The 25,016-nt window shown below is 40.0% G+C and overlaps 1 protein-coding gene and 1 long non-coding RNA gene across 2 annotated transcripts in view; one reads left to right on the plus strand and one right to left on the minus strand.

Annotated features, from left to right (window-relative positions):
* ATP13A5 (ATPase 13A5) overlaps positions 1–25,016 on the minus strand; it is a 117,584-nt gene that overhangs the window by 25,773 nt on the left and 66,795 nt on the right. The window contains exons 15-24 of the mRNA XM_031663888.1: positions 23,492–23,575; positions 22,683–22,839; positions 19,686–19,803; positions 15,705–15,829; positions 14,768–14,928; positions 12,542–12,667; positions 11,360–11,439; positions 7,198–7,240; positions 5,418–5,527; positions 1,241–1,337 (exon numbers count right to left, since the gene is read on the minus strand). Coding sequence (XP_031519748.1) covers positions 1,241–1,337; positions 5,418–5,527; positions 7,198–7,240; positions 11,360–11,439; positions 12,542–12,667; positions 14,768–14,928; positions 15,705–15,829; positions 19,686–19,803; positions 22,683–22,839; positions 23,492–23,575 — 1,101 coding nt within the window. The remainder of the gene's footprint in view (positions 1–1,240; positions 1,338–5,417; positions 5,528–7,197; positions 7,241–11,359; positions 11,440–12,541; positions 12,668–14,767; positions 14,929–15,704; positions 15,830–19,685; positions 19,804–22,682; positions 22,840–23,491; positions 23,576–25,016) is intronic.
* On the plus strand, positions 14,197–15,198 carry LOC116273860. The gene is made up of 2 exons (XR_004182361.1): positions 14,197–14,272; positions 14,779–15,198. It is a non-coding gene; the product is annotated as an uncharacterized LOC116273860 (long non-coding RNA).

Genomic DNA, 25,016 nt, shown 5'->3' on the forward strand with positions numbered 1-25,016 from the left:
ACCAGCTTAAGGTTCTTCTGCGACACTCTTATTTAGGTCTAGACCACTAGAATGAATGGCTGCAGAGTGGACTATGGTTTCTACGTCCATCCATGGAGGCTTTGAGAAGGAATTTCTGCTGTCACATGTTTGAAAGGCTGCCATTGGTTCCTCAGTGTCCCTGTCAACCTCCAATTCTTCCTCTGTCGTCTTTACTTTTCTTTCTCATATCCTTTCCTCTTCTTTTCACCTGAGAGTGGTAAAATTATACATTCAGAATGAGATGGAGCAGAAGAAATTTCCAACCACACCTTTAGTTTTTCTTCTAGGAGAAGCTTTCATGGAACTATGGAGGGCTCTGAAAAATCAGCTACCCAGAAGCAGGTTTTGGCCAAAGGCAAGACCTAATTTGTTTTTTGGATGGAGGAAGAACTTGAATCCAGGTTTTCTGACTCCCAGTCCAGTTCTTGTTTCTTCCCACCAGGCTGCCTTTGAGCCCTGTGTGTGTGATCCTTGCAAGCAATAGTCCACTGGATGGTAGAATCTTGTGGTCCTCTCATTCACTTCTCAAACCTCCCAGGAAAGCAACAGAATAATCCCTCCTGAAGTGTTCCTTGAGCCTGTTGGATCATTTTACTGTATTACAAGCTATGATTGGACTAATGAAGATTATTTTTAGCCTATACATAGTTCTTCCGTACAGCTAATTAATTTTTAAATGGCTATTATCATCATTTAATTATGAGTCTTTTTTAGTTCCAAAGAATTTCTGATTCTTTACTAATGATATCCCTGACTGTATAAATTCTAAGTACCTTCAGGAATAAGGGTCCATTGTGAAAGGTCTTTAGCATTCTAGTCCTTCAAAAGCAAATTCAACAACTTCTCTTCTTTTTTATCTCTTCTTAGCCTTTTGTTGAAAATATTCCACAATTGGAGACTCATCCATTTCCTGCTGAATTATATTTAGGCTGCTCTGAAGCTCTCTTCATACTCCAAAAGAAGAAACAGGGGTTTGGAGAGGTCAAGAGTCTCAGGTTATCAAGAGAAAAACAAAACGCTAGAAAACTCATCTATATCTACTTATTTCTAGTTCCACATTTCATGCACCGTTATACCAGGTTCCTGAGTTTGCAGACACCTATTTTGAGAAGTGTCATTTATTTATAAAACATTAAATCTTGTGTAGGAGCTATACCCTGAATAATAAATTAGGGACATAAATGCGATTAGAACTGAGACGAAATGATTTGGTTCATACCCAATAGAGCAGTAATGCACTGATAAACTGGATTATGCCGTACATGGTCAAGTATTTAAATACTCCAAAGGAGGAAACCAGAGCAGCTCGGCCTTCTCTGTTTAAAAAGAAATAAAAATAAAAATTGGTTATGTATGATAGATGTCTCCCAACTTCTTTTATATTTAAAAGGAGTTATATTTTTAGTAGCCTGTTGACATACATTCACTTAATCATGAATTCATCCTCTTATTTAACCACTCATTCATTCATTCTCTCCTTCAATCATTACCTTACTCATCGGTTCATTTACTTTTTATTTAGGGCTTATGAAGTACCAGCATTATGCTAACAGTCATAGAGGATATAAAATGAATCAGGCACACTCCTCGTTTTCAACAAGATTTCAGTGAAGTGAGAAGATTACTATGTGTATTATAAACACAATACAACATTATGATAATGTGCAAAATCTCAAGTATTGACTTCCTTGTGACTCATTACATCTTAACAATACATGCTTCCTGGGAATTGCACTGTGTGTGCTTTAGAGGTCCTTGCAGACACAAAGCTAAAGGATAGGTGCTTTGACATTTTAGGAAGTGTGAATGTGACTCTAATATTTGAGATGAAATGGGTAACGTTGGCTTTGATATTGCAGGAAGACCCCAGGGTAATAATCTGAGTGGGTCATAAAGATCAAGAGATCAAGACGACAGTAAAAAAAATGCAACTTAAAAAGTAGATATTTCTCCTTTAAAAAAATTCAGTCTTAGCTGTTAATGCAGTACCAGGTTTTCTGAATGGTGGATTATGACAGGTTAAAAGAAAACAACGTGAGGTAGCAGCACGTGATGCCAGAGTGGGACCTCAGCAAACCAGCTCTCCTTCAAGCCTCCTCTGGTCAGGGCAGAAGCAATCCACATGGGATGTGACCCACATCCACTTCATTTCTAGTCCCCAGTAACATGGACACCTGCTCTGCTCAAAGATGTGGTCAACGGAACAGGGACATGAAAAGAAGAACCTAAAAGCCAAACTACTAACCACTTTGTCTCAGGCAAAATGAGAAGGCAAGGGTGGGAGAGAAGCCAGGATATGTTGGGAAGATATTTTCTACCAAGCTGTGAGGTGCTGTCATTTGTTTTCAACACCGAGGAGGGAGCAGAAGACAAGCTGAGAAGGGGCAAGCATGTGAAGTATGGATCGTTTTCTCAAGTCTGATATAAACATTGTGATTTCATTGTTTTTTTTCCTGCAATCATGCATAGTTCCAGGAAAATTAAGACACCCAGATTCAAAGGAAAATACAAGAAACCATTCTAAGTAAAGGATAAATGAGCCTCCAAAATTACTGCTATTCCTAATGACTGTAAATTGTAAGTAGGTCATGCATTTATCTGTGCATTCTACAAACATTCACTGAATGCTCTGATGTACCCAGCATGGTGCTAGGCATAATGGTTGATACAAAAATGACTAAGACACAGTCTTTGCCCTAAAGGACTTGAACTATAACAACAACTAAATCATGTTTCAAAAGACAAAGATGAAAATCCGTGGATTTGAACCTATGCATCTAAAACTGTATCTCATTGCCTCTCTGCAGTGCTTTCTCAGGAATAAGTATGCATCAAGGATAGAAAAAGTAAAACGAGCCTAACAGAGCTAAACCATATCTAATTTTTATGAATCTATGAAATATAAAAGCAAGGAGTTTCTACCCTGGAGTCTTACTGAGCCATCTGCCACTGGAGAAATTTTACATCCTGACTTGTATTCCGTAATAGTATACTGCACTCATAAATACACTGGGCCACATGCATGAGGAGGAGCATCTGAAGTTCAAATGCCACTGCATGTTGAATGGATCAAGTAGGCACTTTGCACTACTATCCAGGAGCTCAAACTCCCTGCAAGGCCTCCACATCTGGTTCTCTAGCTTAACCACCGCAATTCCCATCGAAAAGTCTCCTAGCCCAGTTGCGCCAACTGGCCCCTGCATTCTCCAGTTACAACACTGTGTCTAAACATGGCTGCCGCGTTTTCCCCACCTGGAATCCCTTCCCGCCTCCTTTCTGTTTGCATAAGTCTTACCCATTTTTCAAGTTGCAGCTCCCCCTACTGAAACCTTCCCTCCTGGCTTGAGTTCTCACGCTCAACTGCCAGAACACTTGCTGTATTGTTTGGACATTAATTGATTTCAAGAAAATGTATTGAGCACCTCCCATGCATCAGACATTGTGTATATATATATATATAAAATTGTGTGTGTGTGTATAAAACATGCCTGATGCATGAGAGACACTCAATAAGTAATGTATATATTTGTGTGTATGTGTGTGTGTATATATATGTATGTATATTACACATATACATATGTGTAATGTTGGCTTTGATATTTCGGGAAGACCCTAGGGTAATAATCTGAGTGGGCCATAAAGATCAAGAGATCAAGATGACAGTAAATTATATATAAGTATGTATATTACACATATACATACTATATATACACACACACACATGCACACACACAATTTTTGCTGGAATGTAAATTCTCCAGGGGCAAGACTCTCTCATTCTTTACATTTCCAAGCACATTTGTAAAGAGCTCCATGAGTTGTATTGATGATGAAAAGCATAAAATAAGGCGTAGGGTTCTGAGTACTATCATTGTGTAGTCACCATGACACAAACCAAGGTTAAGACACTAGAGATAGTAACCAAAGTGCTTAGAGAGACTCTGCAAAATAAATCAGCAAAACATAATGCTCGTTTGGTTATGGGTGAAGAAGAGGAAGGAGTTAAATGTACTCTAAGGGTCTGAACCTCAGTGGCAGACTCTAAGGAGTAAATTGTTCTTAGAAGCAGGGAAAGTGGGGGTTGGGAAGAGGAGCTGCTTTGGAGGCAGGGGAAGTGATGTTTGAGGGTGTGAAAGGACACAGGTACAGACACCCAGTGTTCAGGGTGTTGTGTAAAGCTGTCTTGCTGATATGCAGCCAGCCAAGGGCATGGAATTTTAGACCTGCTACCTTTAGGTCCGTGATTCCTGCCAGTGACCTGTTTATTCTGATGTACCAAAGGACATGCTGGGGAACTTCATAGTTGTCTTTTTTGTATGAATCTCAAAATCCGGCAATGGCTTTCAGATCACTGCCCAGGAAAATGCCCAGAAATTAACCCTAAGTGCTATAGGAAACAATAGAGAAATCAGATTTATGAATAAACATAAAACTGGGTGTTTTGTTCTTAACTACATTTAAAATATTAGTAGACATGAGATCAGAAATGAGAGTGGAGTGGAGGTGAGGGAAGCATACTGTGAAAATGAATGTCTCTTATGCTTTCCTGTGTGAGTCCATTTTTACACTGCCGTAAAGATTACTACCTAAGACAGGGTAATTTATAAACAAAAGAGGTTTAATTGGCTCACAATTCCACATGGCTGGGGAAGCCTCAGGAAACTTACAATGATGGCGGAAGGTGAAGGAGAAGTGGGCACCTTCTTCACAAGAGAACAAGAGAGAGAAAGCACGGAGGGGAAACTGCCACTTTAAAAATCATCACATCTCATGAGGACTCCCTCACTATCATGAGAACATCACTGGGGAAACTGCCCCCATGATCCAGTCACCTCCCACCAGGCACCAGGTTGGGAACCACAACTCCAGATGAGATTTGGGTGGGGACACAAAGCCAAACCATATCACTTCCCCTTCCCTGACACTGTCAATCAACTGTAACATCTTTTATGGAAAATATATTGGATATTTGCTAATTTGCATTTTGGAGACATGTAATAGTATTTAGGGAAGCTATCTAATGAAGTATTTCCTTTCTGCTTCCTCATCCATTCAAAATTCCTGAGAATTTGGATGTCACAGGAAGCATCCAACATACCAAATAGAGGAGAGAAAAAGTAAGAAATACGATTAGTTTTAAAACATCAAGTCAAGCTTTCAACTGTTTACATGATACCCACCTATCCTTTAAGGCTCAGCAAAAGTCACTTTTCTGTGGCTTTTACCAGCACTCCTGAGTAACACCAATGGCCCCCTTCATTAGTTCTCCAATAGCACTTCACCCATACCTCTGTTGCAGCATTTATCACTTTAGGTTGTAGTTGAATTCTGTCTGTCTCCAGAGCCAGACAATGGGCCCTCTGATTGTAGGGGTGGAAGAGGAAAAAATGACTTACCTGATGAGATGAGGCACACACTTGATGTTGGCTGTTTTAGAGGTAAAAGGGGATGCCACAGATGCTTCCTGCTCTGACAATGAAATGCCTGCATGAGCCACTTTCAAAGCCTGGAATGATAAGCCCATGTCTCACTCATGACTTTTCAGGCTAGGCTTTACCTCTCAAAACACCAAGAGACTGTTCTTCACCTCGTGAAGGTATAACACTATACTCTTTCATGTTTGGGTCTCTGTTTATGCTGTCCCTCCACCTGGAGTGCCCTCTCTCCCCTGATCCACAAAGTCACTAACTAAACAATGACCCAGAGGTAGAAAAGTGGTGTGTGTACATGCATGCGTGTGTGCATGTGAGCGTGTGCGTACAAGGGCCCTGCCTGTGGGGAGTATAGATGTGAAAAGGAGATGGAAGCCCTCATTCAAAATGTCAGTTAAAAAGATGACAAAATTTGGATGGACGTTGGTTGGGGACCTTCACCATTTCAGTTCTTGTACCTGGTGGGAATCTCCTTGAACAAAGGTGAAAGATAGAATCCCCACCTTTTCCTAGTTCGATCCTACAAGAATTGTGCAGGCATAAAATGAACTTTTATATATCTGTAGTTCCATAGAACTACAGGGTACCTGGCACCATAAGCAGTACATACTAGATTCATGTTTAATAAATATTAGGACATTTTCTTCTTCCTCTTTTATCTCTATTTCGTATTTCTATTATATACTTTAGGACCATCTACTTTATGTTAGGGTTAGTTTTATTCATGATTCTTTCTTCATCAGACAATGAACTCTTTAGGAGGCAGAGACTATGTCCCTTTTAGCATTTGATTTTTTTTGTTTTATTCTAAACTCCACATAATTAATGTGAAAGGATACACATTCTAGATTTGAAAGAACAGACTAAAAATTAGCTTTTTCTCATGAAACATAAAGCAAAAAACATCTTAATAAATCTCTAACTATAAACATAGTTTTCACAGAAATTTGGAAATAATATTTAAGAGAGAAATAAAACAAATACCAAGATCTTAAATCTCTAATAAGCTTTGGAAATACAAAGAAATCTTCCTCACTTCTTGTCCCATAAATCAGCTACTGAAATATTTGCTTATGTACATAATCTTGAAGGTAGACTATTTGTTTCCTTCATGTCTTTAAAACTCAGAATATAAAACATTCACTGCCCTTCTACTGCATATGAAAAATAATTTGCTGAGAATCATTTTATTTAGCTTTTTCTATAGCATAAAAATACTAAATAGTTTGGTCTAGGATTTTACTGAGTGAAAGAGTTCTGGATGAAGGAAACTGTTAAAAACTAACCACAGAATGAAAGTTTGGCAGGAATAAATATAATTTACATATAATTCAAAACTTTAATCATCAGTTTCAAACTTTTTTTCACTGAGTCTTTATCAGTTGCGTGACCTTGAGGGGGGAAAAGAAATCACATCCCTGAGAAATCATTTCATTACTGATAACAGGAAAGATTGAAAGCAGCTAGACTTGTCAAGTTCCATCTTTGGAGCCTGAAATATAGGAATCTAAGTAGCCTTCCTTTGTGTTTATTATTCTAGGAGTTTCCAGAAAGCATCGAAAGTGTCTCATCTCCCTTTCCTCCCCTCCACTTCCAACCCACACTCAGGTAGAGGTGGATGTAAACAGCAAAATAATCAAATGGTTGCTGGTGGAAGGATGAGAGACAAACCCCAGGAGAGCCTGAGGTCCTCCAGAGGGATATTAGTGAGCGGCTTGCCTGAGCAAAAGCCATTTCTACTCACCCCACAATCGTTAGCTCCATCTCCACACATGCCCACATAATAACTGCAGGAGACAGGAGAAGAAGGATTAGTAGGTAAGAAAAATGAACAGCTCACTTGAATCTTTTCCATCATAACGAAGTCACATGTGATTTGCGTGTATGTGTGTGTCCCCTGAACACACCTGGAATCAGGCTGAAGAAAAATGGTTTGGAGAGACATATTCCCAGAGGGAAAAGGCCGTTGCATTATTTAAGTTGCTTCGACCAATCACATTGAAATGGTAGTGATATAACCAAGGACGTCGGCAAAACAGTGATCACACACTTTAAAAGAAGTCCTGCTTGATGATACGCACCAAGCCCAAGCTTAAGAGTGTGCACTCATGAGCAGAGCGCTTCCCACACAACCTAACGCAGAGATCATAATCCAATCCAGTTGCATTTTAGTCGCTGACTACTGTTGGGTATTTACAGTTCAGATACCAGGATGAGAAATTTCAAAGATAGTTTAATAGATATAAGTAGAGACATATGCTCATATTTTTGATGCATCTCAGGTGAAAATGAGATATGTTTTCCATCTGTATCAGTTTGGTGTGCAAGCATAATACAAACAGAAGAGTGAAAATTAATATGGCTGCCAAAGAAAAGGAGTTTCTGATGTAAGACACTGCCTGCCTTCTATTATAATACATTGTAAGTATTGATAAATGACAATATTCTTAAAGACTTAGCTGCATTTTTCTAAAAACAGAATTATAAAATCAATAAGGAGAAAAAATAAAGTTTTCTTAGAATTTCCTCATTATTAGTTAATGCGTAAGAAATAACCACTTTTATAGGTCAAAAATAGTTAAATGTGGCTGGGCGCAGTGGCTCACACCTGTAATCCCAGCACTTTGGGAGGCTGAGGTGGGTGGATCTCGAGGTCAGGAGTTTGAGACCAGCCTGGCCAACATGGTGAAACCCCATCTCTACTAAAGATCGAAAAAATTAGCTAGGCATGGTGGCATCTATAATCCCAGGTACTTGGGAGGCTGAGGCAGGAGGATTGTTTGAACTCAGGGCAGAGGGCTGCAGTGAGCCATTGTAACTGCTGCACTCCAGCCAAGGTAAAAAAAAGCTGACTCTATCTCTCAAGTCAAATGTAGGTGCATACCTCATGGTTCAATCCAATATTATTGTAGATGAAAATAATCATGCTATATATGTTCATGTCATGACTACCCACAATTGTTGAAAAATGGTTCCTTTTTTCAGGCTTAAAGCACACATCTAGCCTCTATATCACATATCACATCAGGAATCTTACATCTTTTAGTGTTCCTGACTTCAGAAAGAGAATGCAGACAGCCTTATGCACATTGCCAATGACAAAGGCATGAGGAGGAAGATTGGGATGTTAAGAAGACCGCTCATTCTGAGACAGTATGTGTCTTCCTGAATTGATTTTTTAAGGGGAATATGGCTTTTCAAAATTAGGCATTTTAGTTGGCAAAATTTCTCAGGCATTTGAAAAAGGTAAAATGCCTTTCTTCAGCAATATCATGTAATAATCATGTGAATGAAATAGTCATTTTACTTACCCAGCCTCAGGCATTCTGGAAGTTAATAGGCAGTTTTTGAGACTTCCCTATGGGTAACAAAATCTAACAGTACAACGCTGTCTCCTGATTTCACCAACTACTGACCAGCCATCATCTAAAGATTCACTACCCTATGTTCCTTTTCACTTCCTAGACTCTGCAGCCCCAAACTGTTACATTCCCAGCAAGCAATAGGTAGATCTGGTCTCAAGAAGTACCATTTCACTATAATGTAACTTGGTCATCTTTATTTTTGAAGGGGGTAATAAAGAACTTTCTCTTGACTTTCCCTACTGGGGCCAGATAAAGAGAAAATGCTATTTCATCTCTTGCTAAGAGGACCAGAAATTATTCACATATCTTCTAATGGACCAACTTAAAATAATTCCAGGGTATAACTCACCTACTTCCCCATTTTTCTGATTCTAAGCTATACAACCTGCCTCACTATTTCTGCTACATCCAAGCAGGGGAGGGTTTCTCTAAGATACATGCCTTATGAACCACAGAACAAATGCTGTCTGGGATAGGCAACTTCTAATGACCCTCAGTGATCCCCAGCTCCTGGCATCCATGCCCTGTGTAATCCACTCCCTGGCAGTGGGCTGGATCTAGTGACTTGCTCCTAAGGAAGGGATGCAGCAAAGGTGGTAAGAGGTCACTTCTGCGACTGGTATATAAATAAACAGCAACAACTGTCTTGTGTGCTCTCTCTGTCTCTGGTTCTTCTTGCTTGCTTACTCTTTTAAAAGTCAACTGTCTGCATTTCTAAACCACAATGAGATACCATCTCACACCAGTTAGAATGGCGATCATTAAAAAGTCAGGAAACAACAGGTGCTGGAGAGGATGTGGAGAAATAGGAACACTTTGACACTGTTGGTGGGACTGTAAACTAGTTCAACCATTATGGAAAACAGTATGGCGATTCCTCAAGGATCTAGAACTAGATGTACCATATGACCCAGCCATCCCATTACTGGGGATATACCCAAAGGATTATAAGTCACGCTGCTATAAAGACACATGTACACGTATGTTTATTGCAGCACTATTCACAATAGCAAAGACTTGGAATCAACCCAAATGTCCATCAGTGACAGATTGGATTAAGAAAATGTGGCACATATATACCATGGAATACTATGCAGCCATAAAAAAGGATGAGTTTGTGTCCTTTGTAGGGACATGGATGCAGCTGGAAACCATCATTCTTAGCAAACTATCACAAGAACAGAAAACCAAACACCGCATGTTCTCACTCATAGGTGGGAACTGAACAATGAGATCACTTGGACTCAGGAAGGGGAACATCACACACCGGGGCCTATCATGGGGAGGGGGGAGAGGGGAGGGATTGCATTGGGATTTATACCTGATGTAAATGACGAGGTGATGGGTGCTGCACACCAACATGGCACAAGTATACATATGTAACAAACCTGCACGTTATGCACATGTACCCTACAACTTAAAGTATAATAATAATACATAAATTTAAAAAAATAAAATAAAATAAATGATATAGTGATTAAAAAAAAAAAAAAGTCAACTGTCACACCATGAGCTTCCTTATGAAATGGTCCCTGTCACAAGGAAGTGAGGTTGGCTTCTGTCCGCTAGCCAGTGAAAAACTGAGGTTCGGTCCAATCGCTCAGGAGGCACTGAGCCTTCAACAACATGTGAGTGAGGCTGGTGAGAGATTTTTTCCCCTCAAGCACTGACTGACTGTAGTCATGGCCAAGACCTGGTTACATCTCCTAGAGATATCCTGAGCCAGAAGACTCAGCTAAGCTACACCTGAATTTTTTTTTTAATCCTCTTTTTTTAACTTTTATTTTAGGTTTGGGGAACATGTGCAGGTTTGTTATACGAGGGAACTCATGTCACGGAGGTTTGTTTTACAGATTATTTCATCACCCAGGAATTAAGCCCAGTACCCAGTAGTTATTTTTTCTGCTCCTCTCCCTCTTCCCACCCTCTACTCTCAAGTAGACCCCAGTATCTGTGTTTTTCTTCTTTGTGTCCATGTGTTCTCATCATTTAGCTTCCACTTATAAGTGAGAACACATAGTATTTGATTTTCTGTTCCTGCTTGAGTTTGCTAAATATAATAGCCTCCATTTCCATCTGTGTTCCTGCAAAAGTCACACACTCATTCATTTTTATGGCTGCACTGTATTCCATGGTGTATACGTACCGCATTTTCTTTATCCAATCTGTCATTGGTGGGCATTTATGTTGATTCCCATGTTTTTGCTATTGTGAATAGTGCTGCAATGAACAGTCATGTGCATGTGTCTCTATGGTAGAATGATTTATATTCCTCTGGGTATATACCCAGCATTGGGATTGCTGGTTCAAATGGTAGTTCTGTTTTAGCTCTTTGAGGAATTGCCATACTGCTTTCTACAATGGTTGAACTAATTTACACTCCCACTGATAGTGTGTAAGTGTTCCCTTTTCTCTGCAATCTTGCCAACATTTGTTATTCGTGACTTTTTAATAATAGCCATTCTGACCCACACCTGAATTATTGACCCATAGGTAGCAATAGTTAATGAGCATACTCGTCTTTCATGCCATGACACCTACTTTAATTTCTGAAATTCTTCAATAAGGCTTGATTTCTGCCCAGGAGACATTCTTGCAAAAACTGTTCCATTCACCAGAATCTAAAAAGAAAAAAGAACCATTGCAATATGACTGGGAAGAAGAAAACTTTTAAAAATAAAAGAACAGCCCTGAAAAATCACTCCTGGTTACTAATTTAATACAGCATTGGATGGTATGTCATTAGACCAATACCAGGAAGGGAAATAAGGAGATTTAAAGCTTTAATATTGAAATTTCACTTAAAGTCCTCCATCACAACTCCATTACTTTTTTTTTCCAGACCATTTTTCCAAGATGGGGTGACCACTAATCAATAATACTATAGTAACTAAGAAGCAGCAGAGCATATGGAATAAAAATGCTTGAGGAAACACAGTTCTTTCCTAATAGACACCATCTCCATAATCATAGCATAGACAGAGGAAAGGCTGGAAGCTGAGAAACAAGGCTCTCTTCTCAGCTGTGCCAGCTAGCTGTGCATACCTTAGACAAGCAAATTAACCTCTCTGAGTCTCAGCTTTCCCTGAACTGAACTAAGAGCTTTCTAGAAGCCTTTGGGGTCTAGATTCTGGGGTCTTTGACGGCTAGGATGACGGAATTTTTAAGACACTGCTAACAGATAGTTGCTGCCCTCCCCTTGTGCTCCGTTAATCTCCCACATATTGACAGTGCAACCCTGCGCAGCACTATTTTAAAACAGGACACACAGAGGACAAGATAACAAATGACTCTGAAAATAAACCATGGGGCCTTTGTCTCCTCTTGCTGTAATGTAAGAATCCAGACAGGAAGGGGAATAGAGCTTAGCCTGACACGAGCTGGTAGGTTTCAGAGAGAAGCTGGCCCTCAAAACAAGCAGCGTGTCTGGAACTCTGCTGTTCTCCTGGGTGGGGAGGGAAAGGAGGAGGAAGGCTGAACTGGCCACAGGGGTGAGAGAAAGTACCAGAACTCAAACTTGGAATGGGAGGCCGTGGGTCTGCCTGGGGCCAGGAAGGCATAAAAAGGGCCAGAAAACTTTCTCAGGGACAGTACTCCTTTGGGGGTGTTTATTCTCTAATTGTGAGGCAACCTCAGTGATCACTGTTTTCAATACTCTCCTCCTCCTTTCACACTCGCTAATTTGAGGAGCAAAACAAAACACTTCATTTCTTCAGTACTTACTTTTGGAAGCAAGCTGGTGAAATGCTCAAATATCACTTGGTATGATTTCCCACTCATTGCAAAATGGTAACAGCTTCCTCTTTCCCCACGAGGGGTTGAACTGTTTCCAGTGTACACGCAGGTTTCCTAAAATCAAAAGGGCATCATTTCTACATTGACTCTTAAGGAGTGTCTCTGCTTTCCTATGCTTTATTGAAGGAAGAGTTTTCATGTTGCCTAACAGTGTGAAGGTCAGCAACAAAATAAGGTGGAATTTGCCTACAGCACTTCCACCCATAGGAAGAAAACACTCTAAACATTCCCCCCAAGATTACGTAAACATATGATACTTTGACAGTACGCTACTCTGGAGCCTGTCTTGGGAGATAATATGCATGATGTCAGTCTACTGAAGAAATCTAACTATTCCTAGGTCCCAATTAGTTATTACAAGGAAGAATAGGAAAATTCTTCCCTCTTCTTCCTTCTCCTCGTCATGCAACCTTATATTTTCTAAGATCTCTTACCATTCACTTATTCAAAAATCACTCTCATTGTCTTCACTGTAAAGTAGGCACTCTTTCTTCAGTGCCTAACTCCTTTTAGGACCCAGCCTCTGACCTTTGTTATGATCCTACCTCAACAGGTAACCCTTTCTATCATGGTTCCCTACATTCTCTTCCATACTCTACATCCCACTGCACCAGGAGTCATCCTTTTCCAAAACCCTTTCCCTCCTACCTTTCACTTGTCACGATATTTCTCTGGCTTGATTCTAGCCCTACCTGGCTCTCAGTTAGGGAGAAAGCATCTGATGAATGCCTGTGCATTCATTATATCAATAATCAATCATGGTTTTTCATGCAACATTTCTCAGGGAGCCTTCCGTTTGTGTTTAGGACTCTAAATTCAAATATTGCAGGAGGTGAGAAAATTTTATTCATCAGATGACTTCATCTCAGGGAAAGCATTGTATTTGAAGGAAAAAAAATTTGCTATGCTGAACTGGGAGGCAAGATGACACACCCCTCCCTTTCTATCCCCAGTTGCAAAATAACCAACAAAAGACATGCTCTAAAGCACCCCTCCTGAGACAGGAGCAGGAATTCCTTCCGCTTGAACTGGGAATGTGGGGAGAGGAAGTGTGGTGGAGGGACCCAGGGAGGAGGAAGGCCTGAAACTGTGATACAATTTCTCCTGGTGGGAACCAAAATTTCAGTGGAGGCATTCAATTCATGAAAGTAGTGTGAGCGGACTCTCAGTTAAATTCACAAAGGGCCTGGGTTACAGCATGCAGTGAAATTCAGGCAGCATGCACTGATATAGAAGCAAATAGGTTCACAAGGAAATAAGCACCAGAAATCTGCTGAGAGCAGAGAGAGAGCTGTCATCTTTCACAGCCCATGCAATTAGAGGTTGAAGCAAGTTAACCCACCTCTTCCCAGGGTAGGGGCAGGGCCATTCTGTATAGCTGTGCAGTTTGTGTACTGCACAAAGACTCCTGACTGCACAGAGACCCACTCTATACTTAACAATCCGAAAGGCTGGTTAGCCTGGAGGAAGGCAGCATTTTTGTAATTCATCACCTGTAGGGCCATATCTTTGAATTCACACAAAAGCATGGGTGTTACCGTTAGTGATGGAATGTGAGGCTACAGCCCATTGTCGTCATATGAAAAAGCTATTCTGTCACAAGAGCATAGGGAGATTTCTATCTAGAGAAGCCCAGCCTCTGTTAGCTTCATGTCATAGGTATAGTACAATCCAAATGCCCACGGATCTGTGTGGAATCAAATAGGCCTAAGTCTGCTTTCCTGCTCTGCAACTCACCAGTTTTTGTATTGGGCAAGCTTACTGCTCTGAGCCTCAGTTTTCTCATTTGTAAAATTAATGGTTTGCCCAATTGCATAGGGTTATTTTAATGACCACGTGGAAAATATGAGTGTAAATCAGTAGTTCTCAGCCATGACTGCACACTGGAATCGCTGGGAAAAGCACCCGATGCTAGCTCCCACCCCAGGGGTTCTGATTTAATTGGTGCAGCCTGCACTGGAAGCTTAGAAACTTCCCCAGGTGATTTTCACAGGCAACCAGAGCTGGTGGAAATGCTTTGCAAACTGTCAAACTCTGGACAGATGTGAGGGATTATTACTGAGATGACTCCTGGAGTTGAGAGAAGGCTGAGCAGTGCCAGGATTGTATTCCATCAGTCTAGGCCCACGGAGGGGCCTTCTAACATTTGCTCACTGTCTTCCCAGGTCCAGTCTCTTGGTTCTCCACCAGCTGCCAGGTCACAGAGGCAGGAACAAATTCTTCTGGTTCATTGGCTTCAACAATGATCACTTGGCTGCCTGGAGGGATCATTTCAGAATTCTTTGCAACAGTAATGGCTGTTTGAAGGTTGTCACCTAGAAGACAAAGAAACTTTGCTTTCTGTATGTACAAACCTCCCCTCAGCAACAGGAACTGAGGTCGCCCTTTTCTACTCTGCTTAGTGTTCTTTGGGGGCATTTACTGCTTTCTGCTTTATTTTATCTTCCTCTCTGCTGTAGACTGCCCCTCATGGGCAAACACTATATTCCCATCTCCCTCTCACAACATTCAGTGTCATATCCTGTCCACGTGTATTTCAAAACCTGTGTGAATTAATAAAGAAATACTTAAGCATTTATGACTAATCCTCAGAAGTCAGACTGCTCTTAGTGGCAAATATAGTATGATCTCAGCCTGATAGCATAAAACTATACACGGGGTCTGGAAACCAACTAAGCAAAGAACACACAGGGTCAGGCTGTGCTTGGATTTGATGATTATACACCATGCCTGGCCCTACTGCCCTAGAGGACCATCAACCAGAGGCTCAATCCTCTGTGCAGAGGGATCATTGGGTTTCTTGATGAGAACACACCCATTCTTGCTCATTTACTGTGAGCCTAGAGGCACTGCACAGATCCTGGCTAGGAGGGGCAGTCATTAGACAAAGAGAATGAGATACGGTCCCTACCTCCAAAGCTTCTGGTCCTGTCGGGGCAGCTGTACATGTTTTCAGGTAAGGGACTACAGGGTAACAAATTCAACAACAAAACATTTTTCTCTGTCTCTGACACATGAACTCAGCTCACACATCTTGTTCTTATGCCTGGGATACAATCAACTTACCAGGCACCTAGAAACAAATATATACCTGTAATCATCACAGTCCTGATACGGGCCTCGCTCAGTTCCTTCAAGACCGGTTTGGTTTCTTTTTTCAAACGATTCTCCATGATGAGAAGTCCCAGAAATGTTAACTCTGACTCCACTTTTTCTCTTTGTATCCAGGAGAAAATCAATATTAAAGTGTATCTATGTACGCTCAGTAGTTCAATTTATTTCTTCTTTTAAAAATTTCCTTATAAGTCTTATTTATGTAACACAGGCACATTTTAAAAATCAAAACAAACTTAAAAACTTACAATGAAAACCAACAGTCTGTGTCTCCACACCACCTCACCCCTCTCCTTCCTAGAAGCAACCACTTCTAAATCTGTTTTTTCCAGTTTCCTACTTTATTTTTAAAAACAATGTGCTTATCTTCCAACTCTTCTGTTGGTTTTTAAATATGTTAATCCAATATACTTTAGTTTTTAATTTATCATAGCTTTCTCTTTTTTGAGTTTGCAATCGTTTCAGTTTATTTGGCATTTGTTAAGTGCATTCTGCATACATACAAGACACGATAGTAGTAGTTGAATACGGTGTCATTCATCTTAGTCTCCAGCTGTCACCTTGAATAACATTTATTGGCATCAGACAGGGCTCTGAACAGTTTTCAGAATTTGAAGGTGGCTTATAGTCCAACTGGGTTGCATTAGTTATATAGGAACTTTCCTCTGAAATGGGATGATTCTAGGGCGGCTTTTTAAAAAGTAAATTTGGGGGCCAAGAACTTTTTTATTCTTTGTTCATTTTCCTGTGCACCATGGTGTTAAGATTACAGGGAGATAGATTTAAACAACATGCATACAGCTATGAAGCCATTACCATAATCAAGCTAATAAACATATCCATCACCTCAAAAAGTTTCCTTCTGCCCTGTTTTATATGTATGTGTGCATGTGTGTTAAAATCACTTCTCCAGAAGGTATTCATCTTGCATAACTGAAACTTTATACCCATTAACGACAACTTCCTATTTCCCTCTCCCGCTAGCCCTTGGTAATCGCCATTCTACTCTCTACTTCTATGAATGTCTATTTCAGATGCTTCAAATAAGTAGGATCACACAGTATTACGTCTTCTGTGACTGGTTTATTTCACTTAGTGTGATGTCTTTCAGTTTCATTCATGTTGTCTCATATGGCAAGATTTTCTCCTAAGGCTTAAATATTCCATTATATGTACATATTACATTTTTAAAATCCATTCATCCACTGATGAACATTTAGGTTGTTTCCATATCTTGACTATTATAAATAATGCTGCAATGAACATAAAGGTGAAGATATCTTTTCTTGAGATCCCAATGTCAGTTCTTTTGGATATATACTCAGAATTGGGATTTTGGATCATTGTATCATACGGTCATTCTATTTTTAATTTTTTAAAGAACCTCCACATTGTTTTCCATAGCAGCTGTACCATTTTACAATGGTTCCAATTTCTCTATATCCTTGTCAACACAGGTTTTCTTTTCAAATAGCCATCCTTACAGGTATCAGGTGATATTTCATTGTGGTTTTGATTCACATTTCCCTAGTACCTAGTAAAGTTGAGCACTTTTTCATATATCTGTTGGCCTTTGTATGTCTTTGTAGAAATGTCTATTTAGGGCCTTTGCTCATTTTTAAATTGGGTTATTTATTGATTTTTGCTATTGAATTATGTCCTCTGTACATTTTGGATATTAATTTCTTATCAGATATATGGTTTGCAGAGATTTTCTGCCATTTTATAGGTTGCGTTTCACTGTTATTTCCTTTGCTGTGCAAAGCTTTTCAGTTTGATATCCACCAGCAAAAGAATGAAACTGGACCCTTATCTTATACCACACGTAAAAATCAACTCAAAATGGATTAAACTCTTAAACATAAGACCTGAAACTGTGAAACTACTAGAGGAAAACATAGGGAGAAATCTTCTTGACATTGGTCTTGGCAATGATTTCATGGCTATGACACCAAAAGCACAGGCAACAAAAGCAAAAACAGACAAATGTTCTTTGTTTCTATTTTATGCTGCTTCTTCTCATTCAATACTTTAGGCACTTGGCTTCTTGTTCCCCTACAACCTTCCCAGCAGTACTTGTGTTAAAGCCTTTGTACCTACCATTTGTATTCTCTGCAATGCTCTTCCTCTGGATATTTGCATGTCTTTCTCTCTTATTTTACTAGATGTCTGTTAAAATGTTACTCCTCTGAGGACTTTGCTGATTGCCCAAGCAAAATGACATTCTCTGTCTTTTTAAAAAAGTCCTCTTAACTTACTTTATACTTTCCCCCTCAGGTCATTTAAGAACCACTAGTGGGACAATATTGTATGGGTCTATTTTATAATCTATTTCCCCAACTAGGATATAAGATTCGTGAGGGCAGGATTTTATTTTATTCACTTCTGAATAAATTCTGAATTCCTTGAGCATCTGACACACAGTTAAGTTCAATACAAATCTGCTAAACCAGTGAAGGGGTGAGCCTTGATGAAGTATTCCTCCTGTTGTTTTAGTTTGGAGTGACTTTTTAAGTCATCTCAAAAAACTTTTCTACTTCCCCATTTTGACTCCAATTTTTAAGAAGTTTTAAATTTTTCTAGTTGGAAAACTTTTCTAAATAGAATTTGATTCTAAGATAAATCAAAACCCTGTCCTTTTATCCTGTTTGAAAATAGTAACTAAATTTTGAGAACTATAATAGACTCCTGATATTGCCTGAAAAAAACCTGGATTGGTTGGAAATCTAGCACATTTTATCTTCATTTTCTTATTTTGTTATGTTTATAATAATGTCTATCCTACTAGTGGCTCTCATATGAGAACAACACAGCTGCATTTGTATGTGACAGCTGGGTGATGGCTACACTCCATCTCTAGCTACATAGATCTTTTCTTCACACATGTCCCTAACGTGGATTATTCAAATTTGTGTTTAAAAAATTACAAATCCTATGTGGTCTGGACCTTTATGTTTGCTCAAGAATAGCTAACACCTGCAATGTTAAATCCGAGAATGTCATTCATATATTTCAAAATGAGCTTTGTGATCCTGTTTCAAATATTAAAATGTCATGGCTGAAAGCCTCCTTGGAGATCATCCAGTTGCATATTTTATAGATGGTGAAACAAGCACAGAATAAGGAAGGGACTATGTTTACTAATTAACTTAGAGTCAATGGACTTAGGTTGCAAATAATAATGTTAAACCAAGGATATCAGTATCTTACATGAAGGGGCTAGCTGTATATAAATGAGCATTTATCAGCAACACAAATCCAATGTAAGAAATAAATAGATTGTCTGCTATTCAATTTTCCACAGTATTTTTTTACTCCTTTGTCATAGATAATTTAAAAATAGCCTTTAAAAACTGAAGAACTTTGAAAGAAAAAATAATTTATAAATTATCCTCTAATGAGGACAACTTATCCCTGTAATGTAATTAAGAATACTGAATTTTATTTCTCACAAGTAATTCAATTTGCACTTATTACCTTCACAGATACGAAGGAGGTGTTGTAGTATTGAGCACTGAAATAAAACATGTCTAAAAGATTCTGAAAATCTTCCAAGGCGCCAACTGTCTCCCTCTCTCAACCCCTCTGTGTATGGGACACCCAAGTCCATTGGTCACATAATGCTCTGAGGTTGAAGGAGCGTTAGTTGTTTTGATGGGACGGGCGCTGACACTAAAGTTGGCATAACATAATGCCGAACAGAGATAACATACTGGTATCTTGGAGTCAGAAGCTCTCAAGTACCATCCTTGTTCTGCCACCAACCAGCATTGTGACCTGAGCAAGTCGTCTCCAGTATCACCTACAATTGTCCATCTCTGAATCAGGGGACTGTACAAGATTAATTCTCTGTCTCCGAGAGACTTCAAGGTGATTAGAACTGTTCATCTGTTCATCTCCAGGACTCACACTTCATGCACACAAAGCCTGCTCTAGTGTCCTTTTCTGAGTTGCTTACCTGGCTAAGTGCTCCACTTCTGAAAGGTTCCCCATCTTTAAGGTTTTGTGGGCAAGAGCAATGACACGGAAGCCTTGCACCGTGTACTTCCTCAGTTCCTGTGGGAAATTCTTAGGCACTGCCAGGGTAGAAGAAACAGGTAAGTGTAAGGTCATGTTGAAGGCTGGTCTAAGCAAGACTCCAGGACACAGCCATTGTACCTTGTCTTAACTTTCATTCCATAAAAGTGCTTTAATAGAAAACTTCAGCTGTTGGCCACAAACAACTTCATCAGTGTGTCCTTATTATTCTGATGGAAATAAATGCCAAAGATGTGCTGGCCATTTACTGTGTTATGTATCCCTCTAAAATTCATATGTTGAAGCCTAATCTCTAATGCAATAGTATTTGGAGGTGAGGCCTTTGGGAGATAGTTAGGTCATGAGGGTGGAGCCCTCGTGAATGAGACTGATGCCCTAAGAAAACACATTTCTCTTCACCACGCGAGGATACAGCAAGAAGGCAGCCAGCCATCTGCAAACCAGAAAGAAAGCCCTCTCCAGGAACCATATTGGGCAACACCTCCATCTGGCCTTTCCAGCCCCAAGAACTGTGAAGAATACATTTTTGTTGTTCAAGCACCCGGTCTATGGTCTTTGGTTATAATAGCACAAGCTGACTCAGACAAACTGGGTGTCAAATGCACCCACTGGGTTCAGTAAGAACAGACCTCAGGACTATGGGTACTTGGATAAAATGAGAGAAACAGCTGATCTTCTAGATCAAGGGTCAAAAAAACTAGGATGCACAGGCTAAATCTGGTCTATAGCTTGTTTTTATAAATGAAGTTTTACTGAAACACAGCCATGTCCATTTGATTATTCATTGTCTATGGCTGCTTTGAGGCTTCAGTGACAGTGTTGAGTACTTGAAATGGAAACCATGTGATTGGCAAAGCCTAAAGTCAGAACTATCTTGCTCTTTACAGAAAAGTTTGACAACTCCTGCTTTAGGTGAAAGATGACACAATGCCAACATTCGTGTGTTTTAGCATGGCAATCACAACTATGTTTATAAAATCTTTATGATTTATAATGTACCTATAAGGGTATTAAAGGGAACCACAGAACAAAGGGAGGTATAGTAGCTTAGGTGGTAAATCAACTAAGTTCTATTCTCGCCATTCCACTTCCATGTGGACCTTAGTCATGCTAAGTCTCTCTTCTGCACCTTAGTTTCTCATCCATAAAATGAGAAGTTTCCAGATCTCTCTGTCTCCATTCATTTCAGACTTTCTGTAATTCTAAAATATTCCTGGAGGTGAGAATCTAATTTCAAGAAAGTTCTTAACTCTCTATTTCTAAAAATGGCGTAGGGTGGTGGTGGAAATCACTGAAGATAGTATTAGCATAAGTCAAAGATTAGAAGTTGGGAAAACAGGAAGAACAGGAAGAGCTGCCAGGAAAACGAGTGCCAAGTGACAGGCCCAAATCCTTGTGAGAGAGCAGGGGCAATAGACACCAGTTTAAATGCCAAGAAGATGCTCAGTTGTACCCATGTAGCTGAAACAAAACAAACACAGTATATGTTGTAATCAGTGAAGGACAGCGTTAATGAGACCAGTGCTGAAGATCAAAGTCAGAAGAAAAGGGGCTACTTTTTTTTTTTTTTGAGACAGAGTCGTGCCCTGTGGCCCAGGCTGGAGTACAGTGGCACGATCTCGGCTCACTGCAAGCTCTGCCTCCCGGGTTCATGCCATTCTCCTGCTTCAGTCTCCGGGGTAGCTGGGACTACAGGCGCCCGCCACCACACCCAGGTAATTTTTTGTATTTTTAGTAGAGATGGGGTTTCACCATGGTCTCGATCTCCTGACCTCATGATTCGCCCGCCTCAGCCTCCCAAAGTTCTGGGATTACAGGTGTGAGCCACCGCACCCAGCCCGAAAAGGGGCTACTTCTAAGGTTTATAAAAAGACTCCCAATAGAGAAGTTAAAGGAATCATTTGCCAAATCTAGAATTCTCTGCACAAGTTGATGGCCATCAGCAATCATAAGGAGTGTCTACATGAAAATCAGAAGACAAAAGATCAGTTTTATCCAAATGAACTCATTTGAATGCAACAACATTCTTATAAATCTGGCTGCCGCTTAAAGAGTGCATATGTTTATAAGACTAAAAAGCAATACAAATCAGCTCAGAATCTGGCCCAGAAAGATGAAATTGCTGTGAAAATGATAAATTATCTTGCTCTAATACCATTGAATTTACTTTAATCCCTTTTATTTCTAAGATATTTATCTTTTCTATATCCTCCTCCCATTGATCTATCTGATTCTCCCTGGAGGTGACAGAGCAGCCATGTCTGCAGAACTTACCTAGCGTCCAGATCTCTCCCTTCGTTTCCCTCATTCACACCTCCCCTAGTTCTCTGACCCTCAGTAGCTCCCTGTTCTGGCTCCTAATGCAAGCTTCACATCTTATCTCCTTCCCAGATGCCCCACTGTGGTTGTACTTTTCTTACTGCACCCACAGCCAGATATTTAGTCGCTACCTCCCAGCCTTGAAATGATTGCCCCTGCTTCTTAGGATCTACTGGGCCTGCTTTGTACCCACCCAGCAAACAAGCAGCTCCACGTTCACTGATGGTGAAGCTTTCTGTGTTTGTTGGCTTTATGTATTTGGTCTCGGCTGGTCACAGTGGCTCACACCTATAATCCCAGCACTTTGGGAGGCTGAGGCAGGCAGATCACTTGAGGCCAGGAGTTCAAGACCAGCCTGGCCTACATGGTGAAACCCTGTCTCTACTAAAAATACTAAAGTTAGCCAGAGTTGTGGCATGCTCCTGTAATCCCAGCTACTTGGGAGGCTGAGGCAGGAGAATCACTGGAACCTGGGAGGTGGAGGCTGCAGTGAGCCGAGATGGTGCCACTGCACTCCAGCCTTGGGGACAGATCAAGAGTCTGTCTCAAAAAAAGAAAGAAAAGTATTTTACTACTTGAAAGAGAAAAGTGTCAGTACCTGTTTCAGATCTGCAGAACCTGGCCACCATTTCTGGGGCACCCTTCATGTAAACATGGAAGTGATTCTCCCCAGCTAGCTGAGCGATCACCGACATCCTCTGCAGGCTCGAGGAAAATGGAAACTGGCGCAAGGTGGCGATGGCTTCCACCGGACTCTGCAAGCCCATCAACAACAGGGAGCTTAACAAGCTGTTAAATGATATTTCCAAATGCACACCAACAAAAAGGCTTTACTGTGCAATGAGCCCAGAGACATCTTGATGTAGTATATTTGTCACAATATTGACTTTTTTTTTTTTTTCTGGCTGCCTTAAAGCGACTCCCTCAACAAGTTGTCTATACTGCAAGGACCTTCCCTTGGAGAAATCCTAATCACCTTCCAAGCCAAGCTCACAGGTCATCTCCTCTGTGGTGCTTTTATCTCCCAGAAACAGTATTCACTCCCATGTCAGGACTCTTAAAACTCTTTCTTCAGCCTTGATTATAGCAGTTGTCATGTTGTGTTGTACTTCTTTGCACCTATATTGATTTTTCTACCAGTCTACCTGTTCCTCCAACCCAGAACCAAGTGTGTCTTGTTTTGAAGGCTCTTTATCTGCTAGCAACTAGCATAGTGCTCTAGTCTACACAGGTAGTGTTTGTTGAATAAATTAATAGATAAATTCAGAAATGAAAGAAACAGCAAACCAACCATGGAAACTGTTAGGATAAGGCAAAATAATAGGACTATAAAAATATGTGAAAGTCAGAAATGTTTTACCAGTTTTATGGGGAAAGAGCTATGTGAGATAAAGAAGGAAATCATACCTTACTGGCTTTTGGTCCTGGTTTTATGATGTTTGAAACTGACATCCCAAATTTGCAGAAGTCTACATTGCAATCTTCCATTTTCTGTTATAAAATGAAAACATTCATAAGATTCTTTGAAGAAAAATAGTAAGAAAGAAACATCTCTTATTTGCACAATAGTTTAATGTTTTCAAAGCCCTTTTTACATATTTTCTCTTCCAGGTCAATTATCTTAATACTGTCATTGTTAAATTTCTGTTGTGTCAATTTATATTAGGGGACTTATTATAGAATGTCAAAAGCCAAAAATATTGTGAATTCATTTTAAGAAGTAATTGATGAAAGAAGTGCTAGCTACAGGTCCATGGATCTTTCTAAATGATTATATCTAGTAACTGGAGGAAGGATTGTGTGGAGATGTAGTCTCCAACATTGCTGAGCACCATAGCTCTCAGATGAGTTAGGATTGGGTCCTGAGATAAACATGGGACTAGTTCTTCATACTATACCTATGCTACTAGCCTAGTTGAGTTAACTAGGGAGTTGGTATGTCAGCTGCTAGCAGATTAGAAAGCCTGTTTGAAAATGACTTGTATTCTTTGGATATTACAACAGAAGTTAATAGCTCTGAGAAGCCAATATATAAATAGTAGAGGTCAGAAAACAGGAGATAGTATTTGGTTTCCACTTTGCCACTTAGCTGTTTAACCTTGGGGACACCATTTTATTTCTCTAGACCTGAATTTCTTCTGAAAACTAATCTGACAGTCTGAAAGGACAGTTGCCCTCCTCTGTATGTGGAGTGGAAGGTTCCTAGTTACCAAAAGATACTCAAGACAGCTTCTGACCCAGCTGTAAACTCAGTGAATAATTGTGCATTTTTATGCTTTGTTTGGGATAGGTACAACTATTCTTACAGATGGTTTTTACAGAGCTAATACTAAAGATTTATATTCCCAAACAAGTATGTTATTTGTAAAGATAGACCAGCCCTCCTATAATGGAGAGGGGGATGTAGTTAGGGCCAGGACCAAAACCAGATATAAAATGACCCTGCACAACTCATCACCATGTCAATCCCAATGATTCTGGTGAGGACATTGCTTAGAGTAAATACACTGATTCCTCTCCATTGAAATCCGGAGAATTGGTCACTATGTCAAATTTTTGTCCACAGCAAATGCTCTATTTTAACTTGCTGATATCAGAAGTTACTCTTTTTACCAGGTTTCCTCTTTCATTGATTTGCCCTCTAGAAAGCTAAAATTTCCCTATTATACATCTTTGTATTAGCTTCTTTGTTAGGTGTGCTTCGTTTCCCTGCAATCATTTGCTTCCATTCTTTTGCAGCTATATTAAACTGCTGTACTGGATTTTATACATCATTGTACACAGCTTTAGGATGTTCTTTGGAGGCAGCAGGATGTAATTAACTAACTGGTTAATTAGTGAACACCCTCTACTTGTTTGGCTCTTCACTGGCTCAAAGCCCCTTTAGATTCATAGTCTCAGTGCTCACAAGTCCGTGAATGAGGCATTATTA

Source organism: Papio anubis, chromosome 2 (genome assembly GCF_008728515.1).
Source record: "Papio anubis isolate 15944 chromosome 2, Panubis1.0, whole genome shotgun sequence".
NCBI classification, from domain to species: Eukaryota; Metazoa; Chordata; class Mammalia; order Primates; family Cercopithecidae; genus Papio; species Papio anubis.